The 18,807-nt window shown below is 40.3% G+C and overlaps 1 protein-coding gene across 3 annotated transcripts in view; it reads right to left on the minus strand.

Moving 5' to 3' along the window:
• ANAPC4 (anaphase promoting complex subunit 4) overlaps positions 1-18,807 on the minus strand; it is a 170,924-nt gene that overhangs the window by 4,743 nt on the left and 147,374 nt on the right. For all 3 annotated transcript variants that reach the window (XM_073602472.1, XM_073602470.1, XM_073602471.1), the window contains exon 27: positions 13,891-14,061. In XM_073602472.1, coding sequence (XP_073458573.1) covers positions 13,891-14,061 — 171 coding nt within the window. The remainder of the gene's footprint in view (positions 1-13,890; positions 14,062-18,807) is intronic.

An 18,807-nucleotide genomic window follows, 5' to 3' on the forward strand; every position in this document is an offset into this window, starting at 1 on the left:
CAATAGAAGATTGGAAAAATGTTGCCTGGTTTGAGGAGTCGTGATATCAGCTGCGACATTCAGATGGAGGGTCAGAATTTGGTGTAAACAATATGAAAGCATGGATCCATCCTGCTTTGGGCTCATGCACACAGGGCGTTAGAAAAAACGAGCTGCAAAGCCATTACCAACGCCAGGAAAAAGCAGCTGTAAAAACGTGCTTTTAGTAGCTTTTTGTATTCGTGTTATTGCACGTTTAGTTCCCTATGAGGGCCCATTGATTTCAATAAAAGTCGCCCCAGAAGTCAAATCATGATGATCCAACTTGCAGTGCGACTTTTTTTTTTATCAGTGGTGCCTATAAAGTCAGTTTTTTCCACTTCCAACCTCTAAGATCCATACCAGTCCCTTTGGTCTAGTATGGATTTTGAGGGGAACCTTCGGGCAAAAAAAAAAATGGCATGGGGGTCCCCCCAAAATCCATACCAGACCATTATCCGAGCATGCAGCCTGGCAGGTCAGGAAAGGGGGGGGGGGGGCGCTCGTTCGTGCTATGGATCTCCTATGGATCTTGGGGGGATCCCCACGCCGTTTTTATTTGCCGTGAGGGTTCCCCTCAAAATTCATACTAGACCAAAGGGACTGCTATGGCTCTTAGAGGTTGGAAGTGGAAAAAATGGACTTTATAGGCACCACTGATAAAAAAAAATTCAAAAATAATTTATAATAATTCATACATAAGATTATTAAATTGACATTTAAAAGCAATACTGTAGCATTCTACAGTGAGAAACTAAATATCTACAATGATAGTCGTTGGTGTCAGGGGTATCAAGCCATAACAACCCAGATACATGGGACACGGGCTAGAGAGATGGGTAAGTAACAATGGCGCAAGCGCTACATGTTTCGTGAGGACCGCTTCTTCGGGAGCCTGTATACAATTTCTAGGAATATATATATATATATATATATATATATATATATATATATATATATATATTTTTTTTTTTTAATTTAGAGATACAAGATTTCAATTTAATAAAAGAGAACATATAATATAGCATGACCGTAGCCGAAAAACAGCAAATCAAGAAAAGCATGCACGGTGAGCTGTAAGCAGAATTTCGGGACATGCCTAATACAGACATATAGACCAAAAGTAAGCAAGATAGATTTCAACACCAAAGATGTGTTAATATAGATAGTATAAGGAGAAGGGAAAGAGGGTGGCATCACCCAATCACCTGCTAGTGCTACATGCATTGTGGTTTTGGAGCCCTATAAAGGCCCAGGCCAGTAGTTGAAGTCATTACTTACCTCTGCTAGGTTTAATGATATCATAAATAAAAAAGCAAAGGCAGAATTACAGTATGGGTATTAGATAGCTGAAAAGCTTGTATGAAGGCTAATATTATAATTATAGGCAAGGACTTGCCATCTATAAGACAATATGAGCATAAAGAACGAAATTAAATGAGGAATTCAAAATATAAATTCCATCATATATTGCTTAATTTTGGTCTATATGTATGTATTAGGCACGTCCCTGCATTCTGCTCACAGCTCACCGTGCATGCCTTTATTGGTTTGCGGTTTTTCAGATACAGTCATGCTATATTATATGTTCTTTTTTATTAACTTGAAATCTTGTATCTCTAAATATGTATCTCTCAATATATATATATATATATATATATATATATATATATATATATATATACACACATCACATTGTAATTATTGAATGTCATGCTCCCGAAGAAGCGGTCCTCGCGAAAGAGCTTGCTCCAGTTTCTCACTGTAGAATGCTACAGTATTGCTTTTAAATGTCAATATAATAATCTTATGTATAAATTGTTATGAATAAAATTTGTTTTTTTTTATCAGTGGTGCCTATAAAGTAAATTTTTCCACTTCCAGCCTCTATTGTTCTATGATTAGGACGTGGCACTGTATTATTGTACGCACCAACAGTACCTTCCTGCGATGGTGTATGTAGACTTCTGGTATGGACCTTGGGGGGTACCCCACGCCATTTTTTTTTTTCATTTTGACGTGGGGTTCCTCTTCAAGATCCTTAGCACACAAGTCGCACTACAAGTCGGATTATCATGGTACGACGTCTATTCAAATCAGCACTCGGTACGCCACCCCAAAGCACCTTGTCCCCATGTTGATGGGGACAAGGGCCTCTTCCCAACAAGCCTGGCCGTTGGTTGTCGGGGTCTGTAGGCAGGGGGCTTATCAGAATCTGGAAGCCCCCCTTTAACAAGGGGGCCCCCAGATCCCGGCCCCATCACCCTATGCGAATGAGTATGGTGTACATTGTACCCCTACCCATTCACCCAAAAAAAAAAAGCATCAAAAATAAAAACAGTACATAGGTTTTTGACAAAGTAAATTATTAAAGCAGCTCTGGAGTCTCTTCTCCTTATGATTTCTTCTCCCTCTGGTGATGTCTTCATCCTCCAGTTCTTCTCTCACCGCTGATGACTTCTGCAGCTGCTGTCTCCTTTCTCTGCTGTCTTCTCCCTCTGCCAATTCTCCTCTCTCTGCCGTCTTCTCTCTCGGTTCTTCCTCCAATGTTCTCTTGATGCTCCCTCCCGGTGTAATGCTAGGGCCACTGTGTGACAATACTTATATAGCCACCTGGCGACGTCAGCCGGAGGTTCCGCCCCCTTGCGACATTACCGCCCCATTATGCCCCGGGTGGTGACGTCACAAGGGGTGGAGCCTCAGAATGACGCTGCCGGGTGGCCCCGCCCCTTGGCTATATAAGTATTGGCACACAGCGACCCTAGCATTACACCGGGAGAGAGCGTAGAGAGAACACCGGAGGAAGAACAGAGGAGAAGACAGCGGAGAGAGGAGACAAGAGAGAGTAGACAGCGGCAGCAGAAGTACTCAGCGGTGAGAGAAGAACCGGAGGATGAAGACATCGCCGGAGGGAGAAGAAATCGGAAGAAGAGACGCCGGATATGCTTTAATAAATTACTTTGTCAAAAACCCGTGTACTGTTTTGAGACACTTTTTTGGGGTTAAATGGGTAGGGGTACGATGTACCAATACTCATTTAAAAAGGGGCCCCCCCCGCTCACAGACCCTGACAACCAACGGCCAGGGTTGTCGGAAAGAGGCCCTTGTCCCCATCAACATGGGGACAAGGTGTTTTGGGTAGGGGGCGCAGGCCCCCCCCCGTCTCAAAGCACCCATCCCCCATGTTGAGGGCATGTGACCTGGTATGGTCCAGGAGGGGAGGGGCCGCTCGCTCGTCCTCCCCCTCCTGACCTGCCGGGCTGCATGCTCGGATAAGGGTCTGGTATGGATCTTGGGGGGGGGGGCCACGCCATTTTTTTTCCCATTATGGCGTGGGGTTCCTCTTCAAGATCCTTAGTGCACAAGTCGCACTGGAAGTCAGATCAGACTTCTATTCAAATCAATTGGCTCTCATAGGGAACCATTGAATTTGACATGTGAAAAAAAAACGCCTGATGCGGCTTAACAGCGTTAAGCCGTGTCTGACGTTTTTACAGCTCAACAGCCTCTGCTCCTGAACGGACAGGCTGTCGTTTGTCTCTAATGCCCCTAAATGCTTATGCCTCCAAATGCCTCTGACAGTTTATGTGTGCATGAACACATAGGCTAACATGAAGGGCCGTTTAGAAGCAGTTAAGAAAAACATCAGACACCCCTAACAGCAGCTGTAAAAACATCCTATGTGCATGAGCCCTAAGTATCAACAGTTCAGGCTGGGGGTGGTACTGTAATGGTGTGGGGGATATTTTCTTGTCACACTTTGGGCCCCTTAGTACCAACTGAGTATCGTTTAAACGTCTCGGCCTACCTGAGTATTATTGCTGACCGTGTCCATCCCTTTATGACTACAGTGTACCCATCTTCTGATGGCTACTTCCAGCAGGATAATGCACCATGTCACAAAGCTCAAATCATCTCACCACTGGTTCATTGAACATGACAATGAGTTCACTGTACTCCAATGGCCTCCACAGTCACCAGATCTCAATCCAATAGAGCACCTTTGGGGTGTGGTGGAATGGGAGATGCGCTTAATGGATGTGCAGCCGACAAATCTGCAGCAACTGCATGATGCTATCATGTAAATATGAACCAAAATCTCAGAGGAATGTCTCCAACACCTTGTTGAATCTATGCCGCAAAGTATTAAGGCAGTTCTGAAGGTAAAAGGGGTCCAACCCAGTACTAGCAAGGTATACCTAATAAAGTGGCGGGTAAATACATTTCAGGAGCTCCAGGGGTGAGATATTTCCATTGAAATTCGAAGCTCTACCTAACCGCTCTGGCTATAAGAAAAACAAAATAGAAATTTTGACATTTCTGTAAATTACAGTGGATATAAAAAGTCTACACACCCTGTTAAAATGTCTGGTTTCTGTGAAAAAAAATGAGACAAAGATAAATAATTTCAGAGCTTTTTTCACCTTTAATGTGACCTATAAATTGTACAACTTAGTTGAACAACAAACTGAAATCTTTTAGGTGGAGGACAGTAAAAGTAAAAAACTAAAATAATATGGTTGCATAAGTATCCACACCCTTAACCACTTCCATACCGCGCAAATTCCAGCACTCCTCTCCTACATGTAAAAATCATCATTTTTTTTCTAGAAAATTACTCAGAACCCCCAAACATATATATATATATATATATATATATATATATATATATATATATATATAATTAGCAGACACCCTAGGGAATAAAATGGCGGTCTTTTCCACTTTTTCTGTCATAGGGTATTTGCGCAGTCATTTTTTAAACGCGATTAAAAAAAAAAAATCATGAATAAAAAAAAAAAAAAAAAAAAAACAGTAGTTAGCCCATTTTTTTTGTATAATGTGAGATGATGTTATGCCGCGTAAATAGATATCTAACATGTCGTGCCCGTGGAATGGCGCCAAACATCGGTACTTAAAAATCTCCATAGGTGACTCTTTAAAATCCTTTACAGGTTACATATTTAGAGTTACAGAGGAGGTCTTTGGCTATTATTATTGCTCTCGCTCTAACGTTCGCGGTGATACCTCCCATGTGTGGTTTAAATGTAGTTTACATATGCAGGCGCAATCTACGTATGCATTCACTTCTGCGCAAGAGCTTGCGAGGACGGGGGCACTTTAATTTTCTTATTTTTACACTTTCCCTTTAAAAAAATGTTTTTGATCACTTTCATTCCTATTACAAGGAATGTAAAGATCCCTTGTAATATGAATAGTGCATGACAGGTCCTCTTTATGGAGAGTCTTATAGACCCCACATCTCTCCTCCAGGCTGGAAAGACTGAGATAAAAAATAAAGAAGGATCTCAGGCTTTCCTGCCGTGTCCCCGGCTTTGTTTACTTCTGCCGGCCCGGACGTGATGTCATAAAGTCGCGCCCGGGCCTTCGAGAGTCACAGAGATTGCCGGGGACCATCTGTCCCTCGGTTTTCTCTATGGCTTCCTTCCGGTGCCGGCGGATTCCGTTCCGGCTTGCCGATTGCCCGGGCGAGCCCAGAGAGGAACCGGAGGGTGGCAAAGGGGTTGGTAAGAACGATCAAGCACCTGAACAGCCAAAATTGTCTTCTTTAATTTGGGAGTAATAGCAGTGCACTGATTCCTCAGATGTAAACTCATCAGTCAAGGACTGAAGCAACTCAGCATCAGAGTCTCTGTAGCTGATGGCTCAGAAACCACCAGGGCCACATGCAGATCAGAGCCAGCAATTAACTGGGTGATTTGGGCCATAAAAGTCTTGCATGTCTGTGGTAAAGTCCAGCAGATTCCAGACACAGTACTCCAAAAGCCAGGCTGAGGATGAACAGAGAGCTGAAACTGAAGATTCGAAGCTTCTGAAGCAATGTAGAAGAGAGTCTTGATTGAAGAAAAATTTAAAGAAGAAAAAGGTATTAGCAAAAATAGCTCAGTCTTTAACACTGCAGAGCTGAAAAAAAAAAGACATTCATCCTCCTTGGACACTAGCAAAAAACTGAGGCATGCTAGGAGAGATTATCTCCAGCTGACCTACAGAAGGTTAAAGACCCCCTGTGTCTCACAACTGATGAAAAAAAAACGTTAGGGGGGGCAGGAGGCGGAGCCTAGCGGAGCAGACATGCATTGTTAGAGCTCCACACCGCTGAGGAGAGAAGAGAAGGACAAAGCGGAGCCTGCAGGCTCAAAAGGTATCCATTTGAACCTTTTTGCCCCAGGGAACAAACTGTGAAAGTTTGGGCAGGAAATATGGTACTGGGAGGAAGCCGTGGCAGAAATAAAAATCACCTCACAAAGAGCTCACAGGCACTCACTGCAGCTGAAGCAGCTCCAGTCACCTCACAAGATACAGCATCAGGGCGCTCTCACAGACAGAAAATGTCACAGCAAGACTCTCCTCCATTTGAGTCAGATACAGAACAAATCCTCTCACAAATTTCTCCACAAGCCTCCTCAGTATCCCCAGAAATATTATTACAATTTGAAAAGATGCTTCATAAGGCTTTAAAACAAACCTCAGACCAAATAACAAAAAGCCTAACCAAAGAAATAAGAGAGCTGGGAAACCGCACCGCAGCCTTAGAAATAAAAATGGATGAAATTGAAATTACAACCCAAGAAAATATAACAGAATTGGAACAATTAAAAAAAGAGAATTTAATACTTCAAACTAAGCTTGAAGATTACGAAAATAGAGCCAGACGTTCAAACTTGCGCATAAGGGGAATACCTGAAACTGTGACAGACCTGCAATCTACTATTACTGCTCTATTACAAGAACTAAAGCCAGATATCCCTATTGAACGTTTAGAACTGGACAGAGTACACAGAGCCCTCACAGCCAAAAAGAAAGATGGACCCCCACGTGATATAATCACAAAATTTCATTAATACAGAACGAAAGAACAAATACTAATTGCTGCAAGAGAAAAAAAGGAACTTAATTTTCAAGGACACAATTATCAAATTTTTGCTGACCTATCCCAACTTACTATTACTAAAAGACGATCCATGAAACCCCAACTAATGGAACTGCAACGCCACAACATTATGTATCAATGGGGCTTCCCCTTTTCAGTCAGATTTAACTACCAAGGTACAATTTACAGAAGCATATCAGCAGATGAACTACAACAAACCCTTTTAAAATTAAATCTGACAGAACCCACAAGCAGCAACACTCCCACACGCAGAAGAATGGCATCATCTTCACCTTCAGGCAGCACCCAGAAAATTTCAGAACAAAATGGGAATCATCATTCTCACAAAAGAGGCCGTTATGCCACATCATCCATGGACCAAGAAGATTCAAAGGACTGACATCCTAATTCCTGATATCTCTTCATTTATTATACTAAGAGATGGTTCTCTATAAAAAACCTATATTTATAACTGAATGTAACTGCATTCTGATAGTCACACACCGTGTGGGATCATGTTACATTCCAGTTATATTTCTTATTACTTCTGATTCATATAGCCTTAGAATATATAAGTGAAATAAGGAAATTCTTGTTCAGTTATATATTATCAGGTAATAACAATAGATTTATGACTTTTTAGGACAAATATGTTCAATAATCCAGAAGTAATGGAAGCTTTTTTTTTTTCTTTCTTTTCTTAAAACAAATATATTATTACCTAACTAGTTCCTAGAATTATGTTTTTGTTTATTCTAATCTGAAGCAATACAACCTCAATTTTATGAGTTAACATATCTAAACAGTTACATATGAATAAAATATGTAATTGTTTACTCTAAAAGGGTTAAAATCCCAAAATAATTCAAACTATCTTCATCAATACCAAAGTTATTAACAGTACCTTTCTAACTGAATTATTTAGCCTAGGGCAAGACTAACCATATACAACCACCCTGGAATAAATAATTTCAACAAAAACTATATTCTGCACTCCAACTAATGAAACATCATTTTGATGTCTTTTGACATAGCACTTCTCTCCTGTAAGCGGAAGATCCGTGTACCCCCATTAGCCCTCCTCATTCTCCCAACCATATTATGTGGGAGTGTGACAAAGGCACTTATTCCCCTGAGAGAGATATTTATTCTCTTTCACGGGTAAATTGTGATTACTTGCAAAAAATAATTTATACAATGTATCATCTAATCTCATATGTTTTTTGTTTACTCTTTACTCCAGAATTCACTGGTTTCTTTTCTATCTATTCATCTCTTCAGTCCACACAGGTTGATCTGCGCAGTCAGCTCTGCATAACAAAAAGTAAGTCAAAACTATTTGATCTGTTGCCATGGCACCACTGAATATACTTTCCCTGAATGTTCAGGGAATAAATGTCCCTCAAAAAAGGACCAAAGCCTTCCGTACTTTCCATAACAAGAAGGCTCACATAGTATGCCTCCAAGAAACACACTTCACCAAAGATTCTACTCCAAAATATATTTCTCCTTTTTATCAACAAATTTACACGGCTTCTGCCTGTACCAAGCAAAGGGGAACTCTAATTGCATTTCACCGATCCACACCATTCACCTTATCATCAGAAATTAAAGACCCAGAAGGTAGATACCTGATACTCATGGGTTATATAATGGATAAAGCAATCACGGTGATTTCCTACTACGCTCCTAACAAACAACCTACACCATTTCTCTCACATATATTACAAGTGATTAATACACACAAAATAGGAACAGTGATAATGTGTGGGGATTCGAACCAGGTCCTCCTCCCATTTCTAGATAAATCACCTTTTACACCATCCAAAATAACCTCTAGATTACCTTTTTCTCAACTTCTTTCCAAATACAATCTGGTAGATTCATGGAGAGAAAGTAACCCAATGAAAAAGAAATTCACTTATTTCTCGCACCCTCATCAAACCTTCACCAGAATAGATCATATTTTTCTAACAATAGGAATGATACCAGAAATTATTGCATCAGATATAATTCCGATTCCGTGGTCTGACCATAATGCAGTATACACTACTATAGCCTCAGCCATACCAAAAGCGCATGACCCAACGTGGTACTTACCGGACATAATGCTCAAACACCCACTACATCAGATGGCCATTGAACAAGCTTTAAAGGAATACATATCAATTAATAATACAACAGACATTTCCCCAATAACACTGTGGGAAGCTCATAAGCCTGTCTTGCGTGGTACAATACAAAGACAAATGGCACTATTTAAACGGGAACACAAAAATCTAGCAAAAAAACTAGAACTCAATTTTAATGCAGCCTACATATCATTTCAAGATAATCCATCTCAGAGTACAAAATCTCATCTGGAAAAATCTAGATTGGAATACAATCTATTTCTCACTGAGTCAGTTGATAAATCCCTCAAACGCTCCAAACACAATTTCTACATGAATACAAACAAACCAGGTACATATTTGGCTCGGGCATTAAATTCAACTAACAAATCTTTCAAACCAATACGTTTGAAATTATCAAAAAATGTTTACACTTGTAATCCAGTTAAATTGGCCATAAATTTCACTCACATCTCGCAACTTTATACAAGACAAACAATGAATTTAATCCTACAGAGGCTGAATCCTTCTTCTCAAAAATAACCTTACCTGAGTTATCTCAGAATCAAAAAAGCAGTTTGGATGAGCCTATAACTATAGATGAAGTTGCTAACGCCATAAAAGACCTAAAACTTAACAAAAGACCAGGCCCAGACGGCTACTCGGCTTTATACTATAAAACATTCTCAGAAATACTCTCTCCCATTCTCACTGAAACTTTTAACAAACTTCTAGATGGACATTCTTTTCGGCAAGAAACACTAATGGCAATTGTTTGTATGATCCCAAAACCCCTTTCTGATGATACTTCCTGTGTGAATTATCGGCCTATCTCTCTGTTAAACCTCGATATTAAATTATTAGCAAAAATAATAGCAAAACGCCTCAATAGCATTATAGGAAAATTAATACATAGAGATCAAGTAGGCTTCATGCCAAATAGACAGGCAGGCGATAATATACGCAGGGCAGTGTTATTGGCACATATTGCTAAAAAACGGAAAATCCCTTTATGTTTTCTATCTCTCGATATTAAGAGGGCATTTGACACAGTATCCTGGCAATATATATTCATTACAAAAATGGGGTTTTGGACCCCACTTTTTAACATGGATCAAAGCATTATATAATAAACCCAAAGCCTATATAAAATATGCTGGATACAAATCTGAAGCCTTTAATATCGAAAGAGGTACCCGACAGGGTTGCCCATTATCTCCCTTATTATTTGCCCTTATACTCGAACCCATGGCCCAATACATCAGAACAAACCAAACTATAACTGGCATTGAAGTAGGAGGTATTACACACAAATTATGTATATTTGCAGACGATATATTACTTTTTCTATCATCACCACAGGTCTCTGGTCCTAACTTAATACCAGCTCTTGATGGATTTGCAGCCCTATCCGGCCTTATGATTAATCCTAAGAAATGCTTAGTGCTTAATATTTCACTCACAAACATGGAATTGATCCCGGCTAGGGCTGCACTCCCATTCACATGGGTAGAAAAATCAATCCCATATCTTGGAATTCATTTAACAGCCTCTCATTCTGACTTATTCTCAACCAATTATCCTCCTGTATTAAGACAGATAACAAATCTAATAAAACAATGGTCGCAACTTCCTTTATCCTGGATGGGGAAGATTAATGCAATCAAAATGACTATTCTACCCAAATTGCTTTATCTATTCAGAGTCCTCCCTATTCCAATTCCTTCCTATTTTTTGAGAATAGTACAAAAAAGAGCAACTTCGTTTATATGGGGCTCTTCTAAACCACGTATACCTATACACACACTACATCTTCCCAAAAATAAAGGAGGCCTGGGATACCCTAATTTTACTAACTACTACAGAGCAGCACATTTGGCCAGTCTGTCCAAATACCATGCAAAACAGGAAATCCCATTATGGGTATTTATAGAGGCTTCAGAAAATGACCCTCTATTAATATCAAATTTATTATGGCTTGATCCTAAAGACCGCTTTAAAATTCATAATCCCATAACTAAACACTTCTTATCTCTCTGGGATAAACTAAAAACCAAATATCAGTTACAATCTCCACACAATCCTCTCCTTTCTTTTATCAGAAATCCGGCCTTTTATCCGGCATGGATCTACCCAAATTCTTTTAAAGCTTGGACAACATCAGGCATTCAGACACTAAATGACTTCATAGCATCTAAATCATTCCTTTCATTCCCATCGCTTAGAGAAAAATATGATCTACCAGACTCTGAGATATTTAGATATCTCCAAATCAAAAATTTCTATACACCATTCCTAAAGGGGGATACACCATTATCCCAATTATTTATTTTTGAATCAATCTGTACAAAAGATCCATTTGCTAAAGGTACAATTTCATCACTTTATAATCAATTATATGGAGTACCAAATCTTAATAGACCCTCTTACGTTCAGAGGTGGGAGGAGGACCTGGGACGAACTTTAGAAGACACGGACTGGTCTAACATATGGCTCACATCTAAGTCATCTTCACCCAACATCTTAGCACTGGAGACAAATTATAAAGTCCTAACTCGCTGGTACCTTGTACCCGCTAGAGTGGCAAAATATTCACCTAATACCTCAGCTCTTTGTTTTCGAGGATGCCCAGAAATAGGCACATATTTACACATATGGTGGACGTGCCCAGTAATCCAAACCTTCTGGAAGGAAGTCTTCGTGATTGCATCTAAAATATTTAAAAAAATAATACAACCAGATCCATATTTAACTTTACTTAATCTAAAACCGGAATGGTTAACACTCTCTCAATTCAAACTTATGATCCAACTAATAACGGCTGCAAAACAAACAGTGGCCAAGGCATGGAAATCTCCTACATTGGTACTAGCAGAAACAATTCACAGAATGAATAATACAATGTCCCATGCTAAGATGGTAGCCATCGATCAAAATCAAATTCCAAAATTTGAAAAACTTTGGCATCCTTGGATAAAACAACAGTTCCTGTCAAACTTCAATGACTCTGTCCTGTTGCCATGGTAACAGATTAAATGACTTACAGAGACACCCATTCTAAGGCTTCAAAGAGAACTAAAAAGAATAATAAACTGACGAGCGGGACAACCTTGTGGACCATACCTCTACCTTTCAACCCTTTTTCTTCTTTCTCTTTCCTTTTCTCCACCTTACGATTAAAGCTCATTATCAGAATTTATTTGACCTATATACACTCTACTTGTAAACAATATGTATAGTAGGTATAAATCATTTAAATACCTACAAAAGTAACTAAGGAAATGATATATATGTTTAATTTAATTTTACGTGAACCCAATGTTTAATATTTGAAATTTCATGATATTTACCTATATAAACCCTACTGTAAAACAATGAGCTTACTTTATAGATCCTTGTAAACTTACTTTATGTATCTTTATAACATTGTATACTCAATAAACTTCTTTTGACAAGGAAAAAAAATGTTATTCTTTGAGGCACATTTATGCTTCAATGACTGGAAAATGAAAAAGAGCATCTTGCACTCTGACATCTTCTTGCATGAGCTTGCTGCAGATCCGCAGTATATACACTGGGCAGACATTCTCTTACATGACGCCTTCTACTACCTCCAAACTTTGCTATGTCCATCCTGGATAGAAGAATGAACTTTCATTTTCAGGAACCTTATCACTTGTCCTTGAAAGTAGTTTTGATAAGATTCTCTACAAGCTTTTTTGCTACAACTTTATGAACATATTTCACACACTTTACTACAATGGATGTAGTTATAGATTCTGCAATGGCACAGGTTTGGCAATGGCACAGGTTTGGCAATGGCACAGGTTTGCTTAAGATATAACTAAATACAAAACTTTTTTTTAGTTTTGGACAGAGTGGAGAATAATTAGAACACCTGTCAGGGTCTAATTGCTGCCTATGCGCCCTCTTGATTTGTCATATTTACTGTTAAAGGAGAAGTTCACTTTTCAGAAAAAAATAATAAATGCACATTATTTTGCAGGTAAAAAAAAATGTGCATTTATTTTGGCGCCACGCAGGTCTCCTCCAGATCTGTCAGAGAATCTGGGTGCCTGCACAGCCGTTATGGGCAAGCGGATACAATCTGTCAGGAAGAATCAATGATCTACCAGGGCGCTCCACAGAGAACTACAAGCCGGCAGCCACAAAGGATGTCAGGGCTTGTAGTTCATTCACACACAGAGCATTGTGAATGAAGGATGCTGCCATGTGAGCAGAGCACCACACGGCTGCGCCGATTTCAAAAAGTGACACAGCTAGCATGGGGGAACTTCTCCCCGTACTGCTGCCACAGGGAGGGGGGGATTGCACAGCAGCTGCACCATTGGAAGAATGTTACATGTTGCACCTAAAAACATGTTGAACGTATAACATGTTCCTAAAGGTGAACTTATCCCTTAACATCAAAAGTTAAATTAAAAGAGAAATCCCAAATTTTAGGTTGTCCCCAGAACAGAAACCAGGGGGAAAACTTTCAATAGTTCTGGTAGCCAGGGATTCCCTCAAGAATTCTCTCACTTCCTGTTATGGCTATGGGTCAGTAAATGAAAGGAAATCTCTCCAAAAGGGACACAGATGGCAAAAAAACTGACAAAACCGATGACCCTCCTTTACTTTACTCCAAAATGAAAAAGTTTTCCCTTTAGTTCTACTTTAACATTTAGTAGTTGCTGTGAACATAGGGCCAGCTTGACTTAAAAAAAGCAGGACATCAAGAGTACATGCATCCAGGAAATTGAAGGGATTGGACAGTGATAATCCATCTATGTTGAATAACCTTAGCCAGATTTTACCGAGGTGGGAAGCAAAGTGCTCACATGACATGAAGAAAGTTTAACTGCTTACCTCCTATTTTTGTCCCTGATGAACTGATAGTCTCTCTCTTCATCAGAGAACACAGAAGACAAAGACATCTGTGCCAATATTCTATCTTTTACCTCAGTTGCTGTGTTATCTTTTAGTATTACAGTTATAACATCATCTTCAAAGAAACGTGCATCCAGACAGCTGTAGTGACTAAGCAGAAAAAAAGATTATCATTGATTTTCAATTTACCTAGTGTACATCTTGTTAGACTTAAAGTGGTTGTACAGGCAGAAGGTTTTTTTTATCTTAATGTATTCTATGCATTAAGATAAAAAACCTTCTGTGCTGCAGCCCCCCTCCCCCCAGCCCCACTAATACTTACCCGAGCCCCATCTCAATCCAACGATGTGCACGACTGACTTGGCCGTCCAGGACTCTTCCTCCTGATTGTCTCCCACTGCTGTCAATCAAAGTCAGTTAGCCAATCAGGAGAGAGAGGGGGCAGGGCCGAACCACAACTCCATGTCCGAACGGACACACAGAGCAACAGCTCGGCTCGGATGCTCCCCTAGCAAGTAGCTTGCTGTGGGGGCACTCGACAGGAGGGAGGGGCCAGGAGAGCCAGCGAGGCACCCGAGAAGAGGAAGATCCAGGCTGCTCTGTGCAAACCACTGCACAGAGCAGGTAAGTATAACATGTTTGTTATCTTTTAAAGAGAAAAAAAACACAAGACTTTAGCATCACTTTAAATTATCCACATCTTTCTTGGTTATTGATTTGGACATCCCGAAGCCAATAAACTTATATTAAAATGTTAGCTCACTTTACCATCTGTGCTATCTTTTCCCCATCTCCCAGACCCTTGGATCACTTGTAAAACACATCCATGATCCAGACACTTCTCTTGCATTTTGAGAGTGCGTTTTGGAGGGGAAAGGGGTCTCTACTGGTGGGGAGGGAGGGGGTCTGTACCGGGAGGGGTTCTGTGCACAAAGTGGGAATTGAGAATGTTGGCGGAGTACTGTACTGTCCCCTACAGTACAGTGGGACAGTACATATGGGCTTGAGAGGGGGTGGTCCTTTTTATGTTGTGTGCTGTACACTGGCTTGTGTGATAAGCACTCCCAAGGCCTGAACCCTGTGTATCACGTAGTCCTGAGCCCTGCATTCTGCGCATCACACTCCCATGCCCTACACTTAGTGTCATACACTCCTGAAGCCTACAATATAGACACTATGGTGTACATTTCATACTGCTGATCACTGCACACTGTACATGGATGGCTTTATATGATATACTCCTGGTCACTGTACTCTAAGTACATTATATACTCTTCTAAAGGGACGCTGTGTGCAGAAAGGCACATGTAATAGGATTTAATTTATTTTTTTAAATGAGCGTGTCTGTTAGACTTCCCCCTGTGACACAAAAATGAAAGTGGTTAAGCCACTCTAACCTGTATACACCATCAGCACTGCCTCCTATTGCAGTGCCCCCCTCTGTGTATGATTTATAAATATAAATGCTGCAAATACCCAATTTCACAGCTGAGATTGCGATCACATGACCAGCCAGCTTTCTCCTTTCCTCCTCTGACAGATGCAGCAGGAGGGGCCGAGATTTCCCTGCTGACGTCAGTCTGGAGGGGAGGAGGTGACTGGTCATGTGATTGCAATCTTGGCTGTGAAATGAGGTATTTGTAGTATTTATATTTATAAATCATACACAGAGGGGAACAGTGCAATAGGAGGCAGTGCTGATGGTGTGTACAGGTTTGTGTTATGCAAGCAGCAGGAGGGGGGAGGAGCGGCACTGTCACAAGCAAACAGACAGAGAGGGGAGGGGGGAGGAGGATACAGGAGCAGAGAGGAGAGCAGATAGCAGGCTTCGGGTGATGATGGAGGCACGTAAACTGACCACGGTGTCAGGCTCAGCAGCCACGATACACAGTAGTCAATTTACATAGGGGAGGGCAGAAACTGGCAGTGTCAGATAGGTTTTTTAGGTGTTACAGGGGGCCAAATGACACAGGACATGCACTGTGTCATATAACATGCTTTAAAGAAGCAGGATTCATTTTTTTTTTGGGTTAACAAACGCTTTAAGGCATATTATGCTGACAGAAGGCATATAGGTTTTCTGTGAACAGGTTCAGGTTTTATTTAACCATGCCCCTTTAAGCCCCACTAACTGTTAGCACCATGTGGCCACACCCACCACATGGTGCAGCATGCTGCCTCATTCTTATCCTTTGGGCATCCCAGGTTTTTCACAATCCTAGCAATGCCCACGTGCCCAAATACTTTTAGTTACTCATTTGCAGCACAGGAGGCTTGAATCTTGGGACACTGTAATCTGCAAAGTACAACACTTCTGGTAGTGGTTCTCTGGTGCTGCCCCTCCTGCAAGTTCCTACTGGCACTTAATTATGACATATATATATAAAAGGGGTCAGGGTCAGGACCATCAATCCACACAGGAAGTGCACATCTCTAACTCTCTAATTCAAATTCCTTAAAGCTGAACTCTGTGCACAGAAACTTCACTTGAATATTTTCCTCAACAGCCACAAAAGATAAAAATTGAGTTTTTAGCTTACCTGTAAAATTAAATTGTTCAATTACATAATGGGATACAGCAGCTTTAGTAATCCTTACAAACAGGTTGTGTGCCACCTACAGGTGCAGCCTCATGCGCCCATCAGTGCAGCCTCATCAGCGCACATCAGTGAAGAAGAAACAGTACTTATTTGCAAAATTTTATAACTAAAATACCTTTTTTTTTTTTAAAAAACATTTACTGTCTTTTTCCGTTTCTTGAGCAAAAAATAAAAAAAACCAGTGGTGATTAATTACCACCAAAAGAAAGGTCTGCGAAAAATAAAAAAAATTAAAAAGTAGATAAAAATTTCATATGGTTACAGTGTTGCATGACTGCGCAATTCTCATTCAAAGTGGGTAAGCTTTCTTTCTTCTATTTTCATCTGGAGATCTGTCCAGTAAGTTTGTTGTTTTTCTAAAAAACAAACTCTATCCCAGATGACTCAGTTATAGGGATGAGACAAACCATTTACCACTGGCAGGGGGAGGGCCTGAAATGATCAGTTTTATGTAAAATCTTTATCCCAAAAGAAATGTCCATAATGGGGATGTAATGACACATCCCCAAATGATCCACAATGGCTCAAAAGTGATTTGGTCCAGAAATATTTAGACAGAATAAAGGTGGATAAAGCACCTGGACCAGATGGCATCCACCCACGGATCCTAGCAGAATTGAGCTCTGTCATTTCAAAGCCATTGTATCTAATTTTTAGGGACTCATTATTGACGGGAATAGTACCACTGGATTGGCGTAGGGCCAATATGGTGCCTATATTTAAAAAGGGAACAAACTCTTTACCAAGTAACTATAGACCTGTTAGTTTAGTATAGTCGGGAAGATACTGGAGAGTTTAATAAAAGACCAAATAGACAAGTTCTTGCTGGAAAAAAATATTTTAAGCAACAGACAGCATGGATTCATGAAAAACAGAAGTTGTCAAACAAACCTGATTTCTTTTTATGAGGAGGTAAGTAAAACCTTGGACAGAGGGGTGGCTGTGGACGTAGTATACTTGGATTTTATGAATGCGTTTGACACAGTTCCCCACACACGGATCATGTGTAAGGTAAAGTCTACAGGCTTGGAAAGATCAGCCTGTAAATGCATAGAAAACTGGCTAAAAGACAGAATTCAGAGAGTAGTGGTTAATGGTTCTTACTCTGAATGGTCTAAGGTCATCAGTGGTGTACCCCAAGGTTCAGTGTTGGGACCCTTACTTTTTAATATCCTTATAAATGCTATAGGATCTGGGATTAAAAGTACCATTTCTGTCTTTGCAGATGACACTAAGCTATGCATGGGAATAAAGTCCTTACAGGATGTCTCCAATTTACAAGCCGACCTCAATGCACTGTCTAATTGGGCGACTCTGTGGCAGATGAGGTTTAATTCTGATAAATGTAAAGTTATGCACTTGGGGGCTAAGAATATGCATGCATCATACATACTAGGGGGAGTACAACTGGGGGGATAAATGGTGGAGAAGGATCTGGGGGTTTATGGTAGATCATAAGCTCAATAATAGCATGCAATGCCAAGCTGCAGTTTCCAAAGTGAGAAAAGTCCTTTCTTGTATTAAGAGAGGTATGGACTCCAGAGAGAGAGATATCATCTTGCCCTGTACAAATCATTAGTAAGACCTCATCTGGAATAAGCAATTCAGTTTTGGGCACCAGTTCTCAAAAAGGATATTAGGGAACTGGAGAAAGTGCAGAGAAGGGCAACCAAACTGATAAGAGGCATGGAGGAGCTCTGCTATGAGGAAAGATTAGAGGAACTGAATTTGTTCACACTTGAGAAGAGGAGAATAAGGGGGGATATGATCAACATGTATAAATATATAAGGGGTCCATATAGTGAACTTGGCGTTGAGTTATTCACTTTATGGTCAACACTGAGGACAAGGGGGCACTCTTTACGTCTAGAGGAAAAGAGATTTCATCTCCAAATACGGAAAGGTTTCTTCACAGGAAGAATTGGGAAAATGTGGAATAGACTCCCTCCAGAGGTGCTTCTGGACAGCTCAGTAGATTGCTTTAAGAAAGGCCTGGATTTTTTCCTAAATGTACATAATATAACTGGGTACTAACATTTATAGGTAAAGTTGATCCAGGGAAAATCCGATTGCCTCTCTGGGATCAGGAAGGAATTTTTCCCCTGCTGTAGCAAATTGGATCCTGATTTTCTGGGGGTTTTTTCACCTTCCTCTGGATCAACTGTGGGTATAGAATTGGGTATATGGGATTGTATGAGATTTTTTATTTTATTTATTTATTTTTTTATGGTTGAACTAGATGGACTTGTGTCTTTTTTCAACCTGACTAACTATGTAACTATGAAAAAAACAAACA

The sequence above is a fragment of the Aquarana catesbeiana genome, linkage group LG10, assembly GCF_042186555.1.
Source record: "Aquarana catesbeiana isolate 2022-GZ linkage group LG10, ASM4218655v1, whole genome shotgun sequence".
Taxonomy (NCBI): Eukaryota; Metazoa; Chordata; class Amphibia; order Anura; family Ranidae; genus Aquarana; species Aquarana catesbeiana.